General features: G+C 43.0%; 1 protein-coding gene across 1 annotated transcript in view; it reads left to right on the top strand.

Moving 5' to 3' along the window:
• Positions 1-4119: 4119 nt before the first annotated feature.
• The window catches only part of LOC139381261 (cellular retinoic acid binding protein 1a), a 32182-nt gene continuing 23117 nt past the window's right edge, over positions 4120-13184 (top strand). Inside the window, exons 1-2 of the mRNA XM_071124730.1 lie at positions 4120-4480; positions 8866-9044. Coding sequence (XP_070980831.1) covers positions 4411-4480; positions 8866-9044 — 249 coding nt within the window. The 5' untranslated portion in view covers positions 4120-4410. The remainder of the gene's footprint in view (positions 4481-8865; positions 9045-13184) is intronic.

Raw genomic sequence — 13184 nt, 5'->3', positions numbered from 1 at the left:
CTGTATGGACCTCGCTTTATACACGGGGGCATTGTCATGCTGAAACAGGAAAAGGCCTTCCCAAACTTTTGCCACAAAGTTGGAAGTACAGAATTGTCTAGAATGTCATTGTATGCTGTAGCGTTAAGATTTCCCTTCACTGGAACTAGCACAGACCATTATTCCTCCTCCACCAAACGTTACAGTTGGCACTATGCATTGGGGCAGGTAGCATTCTCCTGGCATCTGCCAAGCTCAGATTCGCCCAGATTTGTCTGTAGGACAGCCAGATGGTGAAGCTTGATTCATCATTCGAGAGAACTCGTTTCCACTGCTCCAGAGTCCAATGGCGGTAAGCTTTACACCACTCCAGCCAATGCTTGGCATTGCGCATGGTGATCTTAGGCTTGTGTGCAGTTGCCCAGTCATGAAAAACCATTTCATGAAGCTCCCTACAAACAGTTATTGTGCTGATGTTGCTTCCAGAGGCAGTTTGGTACTCGGTAGTGAGTGTTGCAACCTAAGACAGGCGATTTTTATGCACTTCAGCACTCGGCGGTCCAGTTCTGTGAGCTTGGATGGCCTACCACTTCGAGGCTAAGCCGTTGTTGCTCCAAGACATTTCCATTTCATAATAACAGCACTTACAGTTGACCGGGGCAAACATTGGACGAACTGACTTGTTGTAAAGGTGGCATCCTATGACAGTGCCATGGGGAAAGTCACTGTGTTCTTCAGTAAGTCTATGTACTACCAATGTTTGACTATGGAGATTGCATGGCTGTGTGCTTGATTTTATACACCTGTCAGCAACGGGTGTGGCTGAAATAGCCGTACCCAATAAACTGAAGGGGTGTCCACATACTTTTGTATATAATATGTACATGTCCTGTGCCTCTACTTCGATGAGTAATATTAGCAGTTCCTGTCTTTTTACTAAAGAAATGCACGACAGAGCATAGGGGGGCCTCAAGCGGATTTTTTAACATTTATTGATTACTATTTTTTTTTAATTATTATTATGCCCAGCTCATGATGCCCCATGATGATGTGAGGCCTGAGACAATTGCCTCTCCTGCCTAATGGTAAGTCCAACACTGGCCCTCTTAATGCCACTTTGGTTATAACCAAACTACTACTACCATAACTATGTATCCCTGTTAAGGGGGGTTGGTTAATTGTTTCTGCAACACATGCTCACAACAGTGCACATGGGCACATCATACCATCTCCACAAAGTATTTTACTTCATAAATACATTTGTTTGTGTGTGTGTGTGTGTGTGTGTGTGTGTGTGTGTGTGTGTGTGTGTGTGTGTGTGTGTGTGCTTGTGAATGTACTCCATGTTCAGAAGGCTCTTGAGCTGAATCGAATGCACTTGTTAATGGAAGGAAGTGCGTCATTGTTGCTCTGTGCTCCTAATAAGTGTTTACTTCCAGACCAGCGTTTCTTTCAATCAAGTACACTTCAGACTTATTTATGTTTTTATACAGGGAACATTTTGCTCGTCAAAAGCAATGAAGTGCATTCATTCTCTCCATTTCTGCCACAGGTCTTCGCTTCCAGAGCTTGTTTCACCTCATTACTGATCTCAGTGCTGCGGTTTGTCTCACTGGGAGGCACATCCACATGACTCATTATAGTCGACTTGGGAAATTATTGTTAATAATGAGTTGATGTCTTGCATTAACTGCAACATGTTAAAAGGGAATTACTCACGTCAGAGGTTATTTTTTAATGCAGCTGATGTTAATGGGTTTGCATTGATTTGAGAAAGACAACGTTTTTAAAACCCTTTACATGTTTGCTGTACTTAGCTTTTCCTGTTCCTCTATTGTGGGTAAAGATGTGATTTTTCTTAACAAGTTTTTATTTACTTTGACCTTCTTACAATATGGTTTTCTTTACTTTTCCCTCAACCAACATATTGGCTATGTTACAACAATGTATTTAATGTTCAGTTTGTATGCTCCAGAAATGGTCAGTGTCATTGCTGTGATCCATCATCAAGTACACTTTAGACATGGGTCCTTACAGCAAACATTCACTTAAAAAATATATGAGTTGCAATACTCAATCAGCTTTGCTCGGCGCAAAGTACATGACAAAATATGTACTTTTCACCAAAACATCTGAAATGGTACAAAATGTCCTAAAATCTTTGTTTTACTGCAATATAGTACTAATCCAAACTCACAATGGGGTAGGCCTATGCATGTCTTTTTTTTAGGGGGAGAAAGATTTTTTAAAATTATACCTTTATTTAACTAGGCAAGTCAGTTAAGAACAAATTCTTATTTTCAATGACAGCCTAGGAACAGTGGGTTAACTGCCTGTTCAGGGGCAGAATGACAGATTTGTACCTTGTCAGCTCGGGTATTTGAACTTGCAACCTTTCAGTTACTAGTCCAACTCTCTAACCACTAGGCTACCCTGCTTGTCTTTTGTTGAGTCTGAGACTTTTCATTTTCTCTTTCATTTAACTATCTATTTATATATTCCCTTCTTCTCTAATCTCCCAGACAGGTAGGCCTGATTTCTCTGGCATGAATTCTTTGACAGGGCCGAGTGCTTTGGAGCCGTGATAATGCTCATCTGGTGTCTGCCTGCCATGGCTGGCTTAAGGGAACCGTACTGTGAGGATCAGAACCCTCTGATCTCTCCCCTTCCATTTTCATATCACAACCCCAAGCTTTATTCACCTATACTTGTTTTTGGTAGATTTTCATAACAATTAACAGCTGATGTTACACCAACGAGAGCAAGCGCTCCCTTCCTTCTCCTTGTCATCCAGGGGGTGATTATGTAATGATGAAATGATAGGGGAGTTTCTACCTCTTCTGCTTAAGCTGTTAAAAAATGTTACGTTTTAGCCTGATTATTGGATTTAGAGTTTGGAGGTGAACTGTGTCAAGGTGAAAGAAAATTATATTTTGAATCCCCCAAAAAACTTTTAATCCAAAAGTGGTGCATTTTCAAAACTTTCCAGCTGAGCTGTTTCACTTGAGTTATTTCACAGAAGCCTTGACGGGAAATGGAAATACATTATTTAAATTGTAATTATTGTTTAGAATTTTGCATTATTTTAAAAACTGTCCAGTTTGTTTCTTATTGTATCGTTCAGTGATGGTAAACAGATTAAATCAATCAATATGTTAAAAAGTAGAAATGGGAATCACCTTGTTTATTGTTCATAATCAACTCAACTGGTGCTGGCAGTTTGAAAATAGCCATTAATGTGCTTTGTTTGTATGTATGAGACTCACTGAGTATGGTGGGCTAATGGGGTACTTTTGTTGCGCGCGCACACACACGCGCACTCACTCCATACTTTTCTGCTCATGACAATTTCAAAATGTCAAAGACGTTAACAAGTGAAGTTCAAATTTTTTATTGTATGAAGCCCTCAGAATTGACATTTTTTTCCTTCATTCCAGTAGATGCTCTTATACAGAGAAACTTACAGTAGTGAGTGCATACATTTTTTTGTATTGGTCCCCCATGGGAATTGAATCCACAACTCTGTCATTGCAAGTGCTATGCTCTACCAACTGAGCCACACGGGTTCCCTTAGTGTGCCACAAAAGGTAAAGGTTTCACTATTGAGAGCGATATGAGCATTCATATAAGGGGACCGATTTGTGATATAAGGTATACAATAAGTTAGGATGCAATGAATAAAGGATTTCCATTTCCAACCATACGGTAGTGGGTTAATCATATCAGAAGATTTTGCCATAAGCATGGAAGTAAACTAGATTGTGCCATGAATAAAAACTATTCCCATCACAATACACAATCACTAACTGGAAGTATCAGACATGACTTTAAAATGTTAATTCCATCAGAAAATGTAAGTGATTACCATACCAACAAAATGAATATTTTACATTAATAAAAAAAAATCACACATGCTTACAAAGGTTATCATCTCGGTTCTGAATGCCATTCTGGGTTAGGGAATGACAAATTTGGTGTGTTCTGTCTAGTCTCAGAACAGATTGCGTGAAATGTCTTAGTTAATAATGGGACAGGGCTTCTAGGGGGAGGGACCTATAGTTATTCAGATTAAAGACACTTGCTATAACTACTGACAGAGACAAGGTCAAAACTGACACTAGAGAGAGAGAGAGTCAGAGAGTGAGACGACAACTGAGATAGAGGGAGTAAAAGGCAGACAGTAAGAAAAAGGTGTGTATATGAAGAATAGAGACACTTGCTTTATCTCGTGGCAAAGAGGAAGTTGAAGCTGCTACAGAAAGGGAGATACAGAAAGGAGAGAGAGGAAGATTGAGAGAGGCAGAGGTTGTGAGTGGAGAAGAGAGTGCAAAGCATAGGAAAGGAGGAGAGTGAGAGAGAGAGGGTATAGGAAGCACAGAGAGTGGAGCAGGTTCTTTGCAGGCACAGCCTTTACTGTCAGCCCCAGCAGAAATGCCCAACTTTGCCGGTACCTGGAAAATGAAGAGCAGTGAGAATTTTGACGAACTTCTCAAAGCCCTCGGTAAGCCCCTTCTTGACGTTTTGTCTCTCTCATCCCTCTCTTTTTTTTCGCCCGTTCTTTTTCAATAGCCTGCACAGTGCATCCCTGCATGAGCTTTATCCATCATGTGCATTTTTCCTTGGGCATTGCTTCACTTCCAACAATATGCTATTGTCTTATCTCATCTTAACGAGCAGGGAGGGAGAGCATACAAGCAAGCTGTAGCGGGAAAGCCTTCAGCTACAGGAGATGTCAATTATATAGACATGGGTATTGTTATCGCCGTGGTCCGGCTGCATGTGCATGGGAACAACATTACTCATGTATTAGCGTTTAAGTAGGGCATGCGTTAGCAGTGTCAGTGGAGGTCTTCATGGAATTCTCTCCTCTTCTGCTTTTTTGTGGGGGGTTTTCTCTCACTTGCTTTTTTCCCTTGCTGATCATTGTGATGGTTTAGAATTGGACCAGTTTATCTGGGTCATTCATTTGTGTGGCTGGGTCTTTCTGTGTCTGGACTGTAAGTACTATGCTGCTCAAGCAATGAGACCACACGGGTCATATTTTGGTTTTGGGTGAGAATATTCCATATGGGTCTGTTTGGGTTTGTTTGTTGCTCAGAGGATAGCTTTGAGTTGTGAGCACCATTAAACAGTTTAACAGTTAGTAACCCGACGGGTGCGTGTCATCAAATTGGCTCAGGGGGCCTATTAAATTATTAACAGAAACATGTTACGGTACTATATTTCCAGGTACAAATTCAGTTCAAACCAGAAAAAGTATCAATCTATAACTTGAAAACTGCCCAACCCTTTTCTATTCATGAATTGTAAATAAATTACCTGAATTGAAAGAAAATTTTACCCCCTTGTTCTGGACCTGTATGAGTCCCTCAGCTTAACTAAGTTTGTTTAATATGCAAGCTGCAGTTTACTGACCTTGCTTAGCCTCCACCAAACAGATCCTGTGAACCACTCCGAACTTTGATTACATTTTCCTTGTGAGATATCTACCAACCCAACACAGCACAGTTCAGCTATGACACAATGGGGACCATTCTTCATGGTTATGATTGTATGGTTCAGAGAGATTGCATGCATTCGGTCTGTTCTGCGTTTCGTTCAGTCGTGCCCACAATCTCTTAAGGATCGGACCCTTTTTTTTAACATTTTCACCTAAAATGACATGCCCAAATCTAACTGCCTGTAGCTCAGGACCTGAAGCAAGGATATGCATATTCTTGATACCATTTGAAAGAAAACACTTTGAAGTTTGTGGAAATGTGAAATTAATGTAGGAGAGTATAACACATTCGATCTGGTAAAAGATAATACAAAGAAAAAAACATGCGTTGTCTTTTTTTTGTTCCATCATCTTTGAAATGCAAGAGAGAGGCCATTATATCACTTAGGAGTCTAGGCACAATTTACATTTTTGCCACTAAATGGCAGCAGTGTACGTGAACAGTGTTAGACTGATCCAATGAAACATTGCATTACTGTTCAAAATGTTGTATCAGTATGTCAAATCGGAGGGCCTGTGCTCCGGACCTCTGGCAGTCTCTATGGGGGTGCTACAGGGTTCAATTCTCGGGCCGACTCTTCTCTGTATACACCAATGATGTCGCTCTAGCTGCTGGTGATTCTTTGATTCACCTCTACGCAGACAACACCATTCTGTATACCTCTGGCCCTTTGTTGGACACTGTGTTAACTAACCTCCAGATGAGCTTCAATGCCATACAACTCTCCTTCCGTGGCCTCCAACTGCTCTTAAATGCAAGTAAAACTAAATGCATGCTGTTCAACCGATCGCTGCACGCACTTGGCCGCCCATCTAGCATCACTACTCTGGACGGCTCTGACATAGAATATGTGGACAACTACAAATACCTAGGTGTCTGGTTAGACTGTAAACTCTCCTTCCAGACTCATTTAAACATCTCCAATCAAAAATCAAATGCAGAATCCGCTTCCTATTTCGCAACAAAGTATCCTTCACTCATGCTACCAAACATACCCTCGTAAAACTGACCATTCTACCGATCCTTGACTTCGGCGATGTCACTTACAAAATAGCCTCCAACACTCTACTCAACAAATTGGATGCAGTCTATCACAGTGCCATCCGTTTTGTCACCAAAGCCCCATATACTACCCAGCACTGCGACCTGTATGCTCTCGTTGGCTGGCCCTCGCTTCATACTCATCGCCAAACACACTGGCTCCAGGTCATCTACAAGTATCTGCTAGGTAAAGCCCCGCCTTATCTCAACTCACTGGTCACCATAGCAGCACCCACCCGTAGCACGCGCTCGAGCAGGTATATCTCACTGGTCACCCCCAAAGCCAATTCTTCCTTTGGCCGCCTCTCCTTCCAGTTCTCTGCTGCCAATGACTGGAACGAACTGCAAAAATCTCTGAAGCTGGAGACTCTTACCTCCCTCACTAGCTTTAAGCACCAGCTGTCAGAGCAGCTCGCATATCACTGCACCTGTACATAGCTCATCTGTAAATAGCCCATCCATAGCCCATCCAATCTACCTCATCCCCATACTTTATTTATTTATCTTGCTCCTTTGCACCCCAGTATCTCAACTTGCACATTCAGGGCAGACACAGCAGGGGTTCAAACTGTAGAACCCAGGTCCTACATAAAAATGGATTTCATCAATCAAAATTATGCTAAATTATATCTCTGGGACCCTCAGGATGACAAATCAGAGCAAGATTACTGAATGTACATTATCTAACTTCAGAGGTGAATGCATCAAACCAGTTGCCGTGATAAAAGTTTTTTGTTGTTGTGCACTCTCCTCAAACAATAGAATGGTATTTTTTCACTGTAAATTTCACTTTGCTCCTTTAAATTGGACAGTACAGTTAGATTAACAAGAATTTAAGCTTTCTGTCCATATAAGACATGTCTATGTCCTGGGAAATGTTCTTGTTACTTACAACATCATGCTAATCACATTAGCGCACGTTAGCTCAACCATCCGGTGGGGGGGACACTGATCCCGTAGAGGTTAACCACAACTGCCCCTGCAGATCATTAATTTCCTTTTGCATTAGTGCCTGGTTAACTGAGAGCCGTGCATCAGCCTAATGTGGATTCCGACGCGGCTCTGCCTGTTTCTATCAACGTCCCTTTAATCATCTGTTAACTCGGAGGGAGAGGGTGCACGGTGGACCATGATGCCGGTTTCTTCACCATGGCAGCACGGAACATGCAGTGCTGTGTGCAGCTTAGTGCTATGACGGGATGTTAGCGTACATACGCAATAGCCTGGTCCATAGTTGGTTAAGGTTAAGACTACTGTTACACCAGATGCTAAGTGCTGAAACCCACTGGGCAATTCAATGTCTAGTTTTGAATTCACGTGAATTCAATGAGGAAAAAAATATTTAAAAAAGGCCACCATGTCATTGGATTTAGGTAAAAATAAAATAAAAAAAATATGAAATTCCCTTATGTTGATTACTTTTTTCAAATCCAATCAGTTTTCCATGTTGATTTAATGTCATCACATTGCATTTTTGTTGTTGAAATGATGTAGAAACAATGTTGATTCAACCAGTTTTTGCACAGTAGAAAGTATCTAAATCTCTTCATGATCAATGCATGTTTGAGGGAAGCCAAAGGGTGAATGTCTGGGAGTGAGTCCTCCTCCTTGAATATCCCACAATCTAACCGTCAGTCTGTATCTGTGGCCATTTTGCCTGCAAGATAATATGGACAGTGTAGGGAGAGACCAGCAAGACCTGGTAGGGCTGATTCAGACAGTTGGAAGGACGTAGGGGTGGCCAGACAGACTTGCAAAGTGGCACAGGGCACGCCAAAGCACTCCCCTCCTGCCAGGACTTTGCCATGCTTCTTGGTCACTGCTTTACACAGCCAGCCACCAGATTCTCCAAAACCTAATTCAGATCTGGCCCTGTCACACAACAAGTGTTGTTTTTTTCCCCTCGGGGCAATCAGGCCAAATACTTAATCTCTTGCGCAGACCGGAGTGCCAATAATTCCTCCGATTTCTCCTCAAGTTTTCAGATTTGTTACCACAGAGCACTTACCAGAAGAACAATGCTCTACTATTATGGTTTATCACTTTTAATTGGTGTCTGTTGAAGAAAAGCTATTCCTCATTCAGTTGGCCTATCATGTTTTTAAAAATAAGGAAATATACATGATTAAGTAGCCAGGAGAAGAGAAAGTCCATAAAGAGTGAGAGAGAGGTAGGGCAGTGTGGGATGGTGAGAGAGGGGTCAGGTCGAGGACTGTTTTGGGGTAAATCTGGTCCAGACGGATCTAGGCAGTAGGGGGTGTCTGTCTGTCTGAATCAGGCCTAACTCCCTCCTCCTACCCTTCCATTCCCTTCTCCCTCCCTGGTCTCTGCTGTGCCCATCCAGGCGTGAATGCCATGCTGAGGAAGGTGGCTGGGGCTGCTGCCTCCAAGCCTCACGTGGAGATCCGTCAGGACGGGGAGCAGTTCTACATCAAGACATCCACCACCGTCCGCACCACCGAGATCAACTTCCACATCGGCCAGGAGTTCGACGAGGAGACGGTGGACGGCAGGAAATGCAAGGTAATGTGGAAAGGGTATCCTCCATTGTGCAGTACATGTCGCCTCTTAATAAGTATAATGCACACTGATTTAAAAACAATTATATGACATGAAGTCAGTCATAAAGAAGTATTCAACAGATTTTGGCAAATTAGGCATAATATGCCCATATTTATTTTTCTACTTGTTAGATAAACACTGCTATTAGGGCACCTCCTTGTTCAGTCCAATGGCTTACTTGACTACATCTAACACACTAAATATGAAAATACTGGCAGAGAACTGTGATCACATTGCCAGATTCTGGCAATCTAATACATTGTGCTAATTGTGGGATTGAAACTCTCTTCACTGGAATCTTGCCTGCAGATTTCCTATACATTCAAACATTTATTTCTGAATACAGTTATACAAAAGTATACAGAACACCTGCTCTTTCCATGACATAGACTGACCAGGTGGATCCAGGTGAAAGCTATGATCCTTTATTGATGTCACTTGTTAAATCCACTTCAATCAGTGTACAGTCGTGGCCAAAAGTTTTGAGAATGACACAAATATTAATTTTCACAAAGTTTTCTGCTTCAGTGTCTTTAGATATTTTTGTCAGATGTTACTATGGAATACTGAAGTATAATTACAAGCATTTCATAAGCGTCAAAGGCTTTTATTGACAATTACACGAAGTTGATGAAAAGAGTCAATATTTGCAGTGTTGACCCTTCTTTTTCAAGACCTCTGCAATCCGCCCTGGCATGCTGTCAATGACCTTCTGGGCCACATCCTGACTGATGGCAGCCAATTCTTGCATAATCAATGCTTGGAGTTTGTCAGAATTTGTGGGTTTTTGTTTGTCCACCCGCCTCTTGAGGATTGACCACAAGTTCTCAATGGGATTAAGGTCTGTGGAGTTTCCTGGCCATGGACCCAAAATATCGATGTTATGTTCCCCGAGCCACTTAGTTATCACTTTTTGCCTTATGGCAAAGTGCTCCATCATGCTGGAAAAGGCATTGTTTGTCACCAAACTGTTCCTGGATGGCTGGGAGAAGTTGCTCTCTGAGAATGTGTTGGTACCATTTTTTATTCATGGCTGTGTTCTTAGGAGAAATTGTGAGTGAGCCCACTCCCTTGGCTGAGAAGCAACCCCACACATGAATGGTCTCAGGATGCTTTATTGTTGGCATGACACAGGACTGATGGTAGCGCTCACCTTGTCTTCGCCGGAGAAAATGACTTTACCCCAGTCCTCAGCAGTCCAATCCCTGTACCCTTTTCAGAATATCAGCCTGTCCCTGATGTTTTTCCTGGAGAGAAGTGGCTTCTTTGCTGCCCGTCTTGACACCAGGCCATCCTCCAAAAGTCTTCACCTCACTGTGCGTGCAGATGCACTCACACCTGCCTGCTACCATTCCTGAGCAAGCTCTGTACTGGTGGTGCCCCGATCCCGCAGCTGAATCAACTTTAGGAGACGGTCCTGACACTTGCTGGACTTTATTGGGCGCCCTGAAGCCTTCTTCACAACAATTGAACCGCTCTCCTTGAAGTTATTGATGATCCGATATGGTTGATTTAGGTGCAATCTTACTGGCAGCAATATCCTTGCCTGTGAAGCCCTTCCTGGGCAAAGCAATGATGACGGCACGTGTTTCCTTGCAGGTAACCATGATTGACAGAGGAAGAACAATTATTCCAAGCATTGCCCTAGTTTTGTAGCTTCCAGTCTGTTATTCGAACTCAATCAGCATGACAGAGTGATCTCCAGCCTTGTCCTCGTCAACACTCACACCTGTGTTAACGAGAGAATCACTGACATGATGCCAGCTGGTCCTTTTGTGGCAGGGCTGAAATGCAGTGGAAATGTTTTTGGGGATTCAGTTCACTTGCATGGCAAAGAGGGACTTTGCAAATTATTGCAATTCATCTGACCACCCTTCATAACATTCTGGAGTATTTGCAAATTGCCATCATACAAACTGAGGCAGTAGACTTTGTGAAACTTCATTTTTGTGTCATTCTCGAAACTTTTGGCCACGACTAGATGAAGGGGAGGAGACAGGTTAAAGAAGGATTTTTAAGCCTTGAGACAATTGAGACATGGATTGTGTATTTGTGCCATTCAAATCAAATAACATTTTATTGTCACATACACATGGTTAGCAGATGTTAATGCGAGTGTAGCGAAATGCTTGTGCTTCTAGTTCCGACCATGCAGTAAGTAATTTAACCTAACAATTTCACAACAACTACATTATACACACAAGTGTAAAGGAATGAATAAGAATATGTACATAAAAATATATGAATGAGCGATGGCCGAACGGCATAGGCAAGATGCAGTAGATGGTATAGAGTACAGTATGTACATATGAGATGAGTAATGTAGGGTATGTAAACATTATATAAAGTGGCATTGTTTAAAGTGGCTGGTGATACATTTGTGACATCAATTTTTCATTATTAAAGTGGCTAGAGATGAGTCAGTATGATGGCAGCAGCCCCTCAATGTTAGTGATGGCTGATGGCCTTGAGATAGAAGCTGTTTTTCAGTCTCTCGGTCCCCGCTTGATGCACCTGTACTGACCTCGCCTTCTGGATGATAGCAGGGTGAACAGGCAGTGGCTCGGGTGGTTGTTGTCCTTGATGATCTTTTTGGCCTTCCTGTGACATTGGGTGGTGTAGGTGTCCTGGAGGGCAGGTAGTTTGCTCCCAGTGATGCGTTGTGCAGACCTCACTACCCTCTGGGGAGCCTTACGGTTGTGGGAGGGGCAGTTTCCGTACCAGGCGGTGATACAGCCCGACAGGATGCTCTCGATTGTGCATCTGTAAAAGTTTAGGAGTGTTTTTGGTGACAAGCCGAATTTCTTCAGCCTCCTGAGGTTGAAGAGGCGCTGCTGCGCCTTCTTCACCACGCTGTCTGTGTGGGTGGACCATTTCAATTTGTCAGTGATGTGTATGCCGAGAAAATTTAAACTTTCCACCTTCTCCACTACTGTCCCGTCAATGTGGATAGGGGGTTGCTCCCTCTGCTGTTTCCTGAAGTCCACGATCCACCATCTCCTTTGTTTTGTTGACATTGAGTGTGAGGTTATTTTCCTGACACCACACTCCGAGGGCCCTCACCTCCTCCCTGAAGGCCGTCTCGTCGTTGTTGGTAATCAAGCCTACCACTGTAGCGTTGTCTGCAAACTTGATGATTGAGTTGGAGGTGTGCATGACCACTCACTCATGGGTGAACAACAGGGAGTACTGGAGAGGGCAGAGAATGCACCCTTGTGGGGCCCCAGTGTTGAGGATCAGCGGGGTGGAGATGTTACCTATCAGGAAGTCCAGGACCCAGTCGCACAGGGCGGGGTCGAGACCCAGGGTCTTGAGCTTAATGACGAGTTTGGAGGGTACTATGGTGTTAAATGCTGAGCTGTAGTCGATGAACAGCATTCTTACATAGGTATTCCACTTGTCCAGACGGGTTAAGGCAGTGTGCAGTGTGATTGCGTCGTGGACCTATTGGGGCGGTAAGAAAATTGGAGTGGGTTTAGGATGTCAGGTAGGGTGGAGGTGATATGGTCCTTGACTAGTCTCTCAAAGCACTTCATGATGACGGAAGTGAGTGCTACGGGGCGATAGTCATTTAGCTCAGTTACCTTCGCTTTCTTGGGAACAATGGTGGCCCTCTTAAAGCATGTGGGAACAGCAGACTGGGATAAGAATTGATTGAATAAGTCCGTAAACACACCAGCCAGCTGATTTGCGCATGGTCTGAGGATGCCATCTGGGCCGGCAGCCTTGCGTGGGTGAATGGGCAAGACAAAATATCTAAGTGCCTTTGAACAGGGTATGGTAGGTAGTAGGTGCCAGGCGCACCGGTTTGTGTCAAGAACTGCAACGCTGCAATGTTTTTCACACTCAACAGTTTCATGTGTGTATTGTCGTGAAATTATTGTAATCGAAAGGAGAGACCTTTACATTTCTTCAAAACAAGTCAATTTTATTATTTAATTACTGCAGTAATGGAGCTGGTCGGTAACCACCCCTGGAGGTGATCACTGAGAACTCAACGAGTGGATTTGAGCCACATCATTTTATAGCGAAGTCCATCCTCCTGGAGGTTCATGACAAACAACAGATGTATGGAATGGGTCACAAGGTTACTAATAATTA

Source organism: Oncorhynchus clarkii, chromosome 2, assembly GCF_045791955.1.
Source record: "Oncorhynchus clarkii lewisi isolate Uvic-CL-2024 chromosome 2, UVic_Ocla_1.0, whole genome shotgun sequence".
In the NCBI taxonomy this organism is placed as follows: Eukaryota; Metazoa; Chordata; class Actinopteri; order Salmoniformes; family Salmonidae; genus Oncorhynchus; species Oncorhynchus clarkii.
Note: the sequence above shows the minus strand (reverse complement) of the source record. Positions and strands in the feature narration are given on the sequence as shown.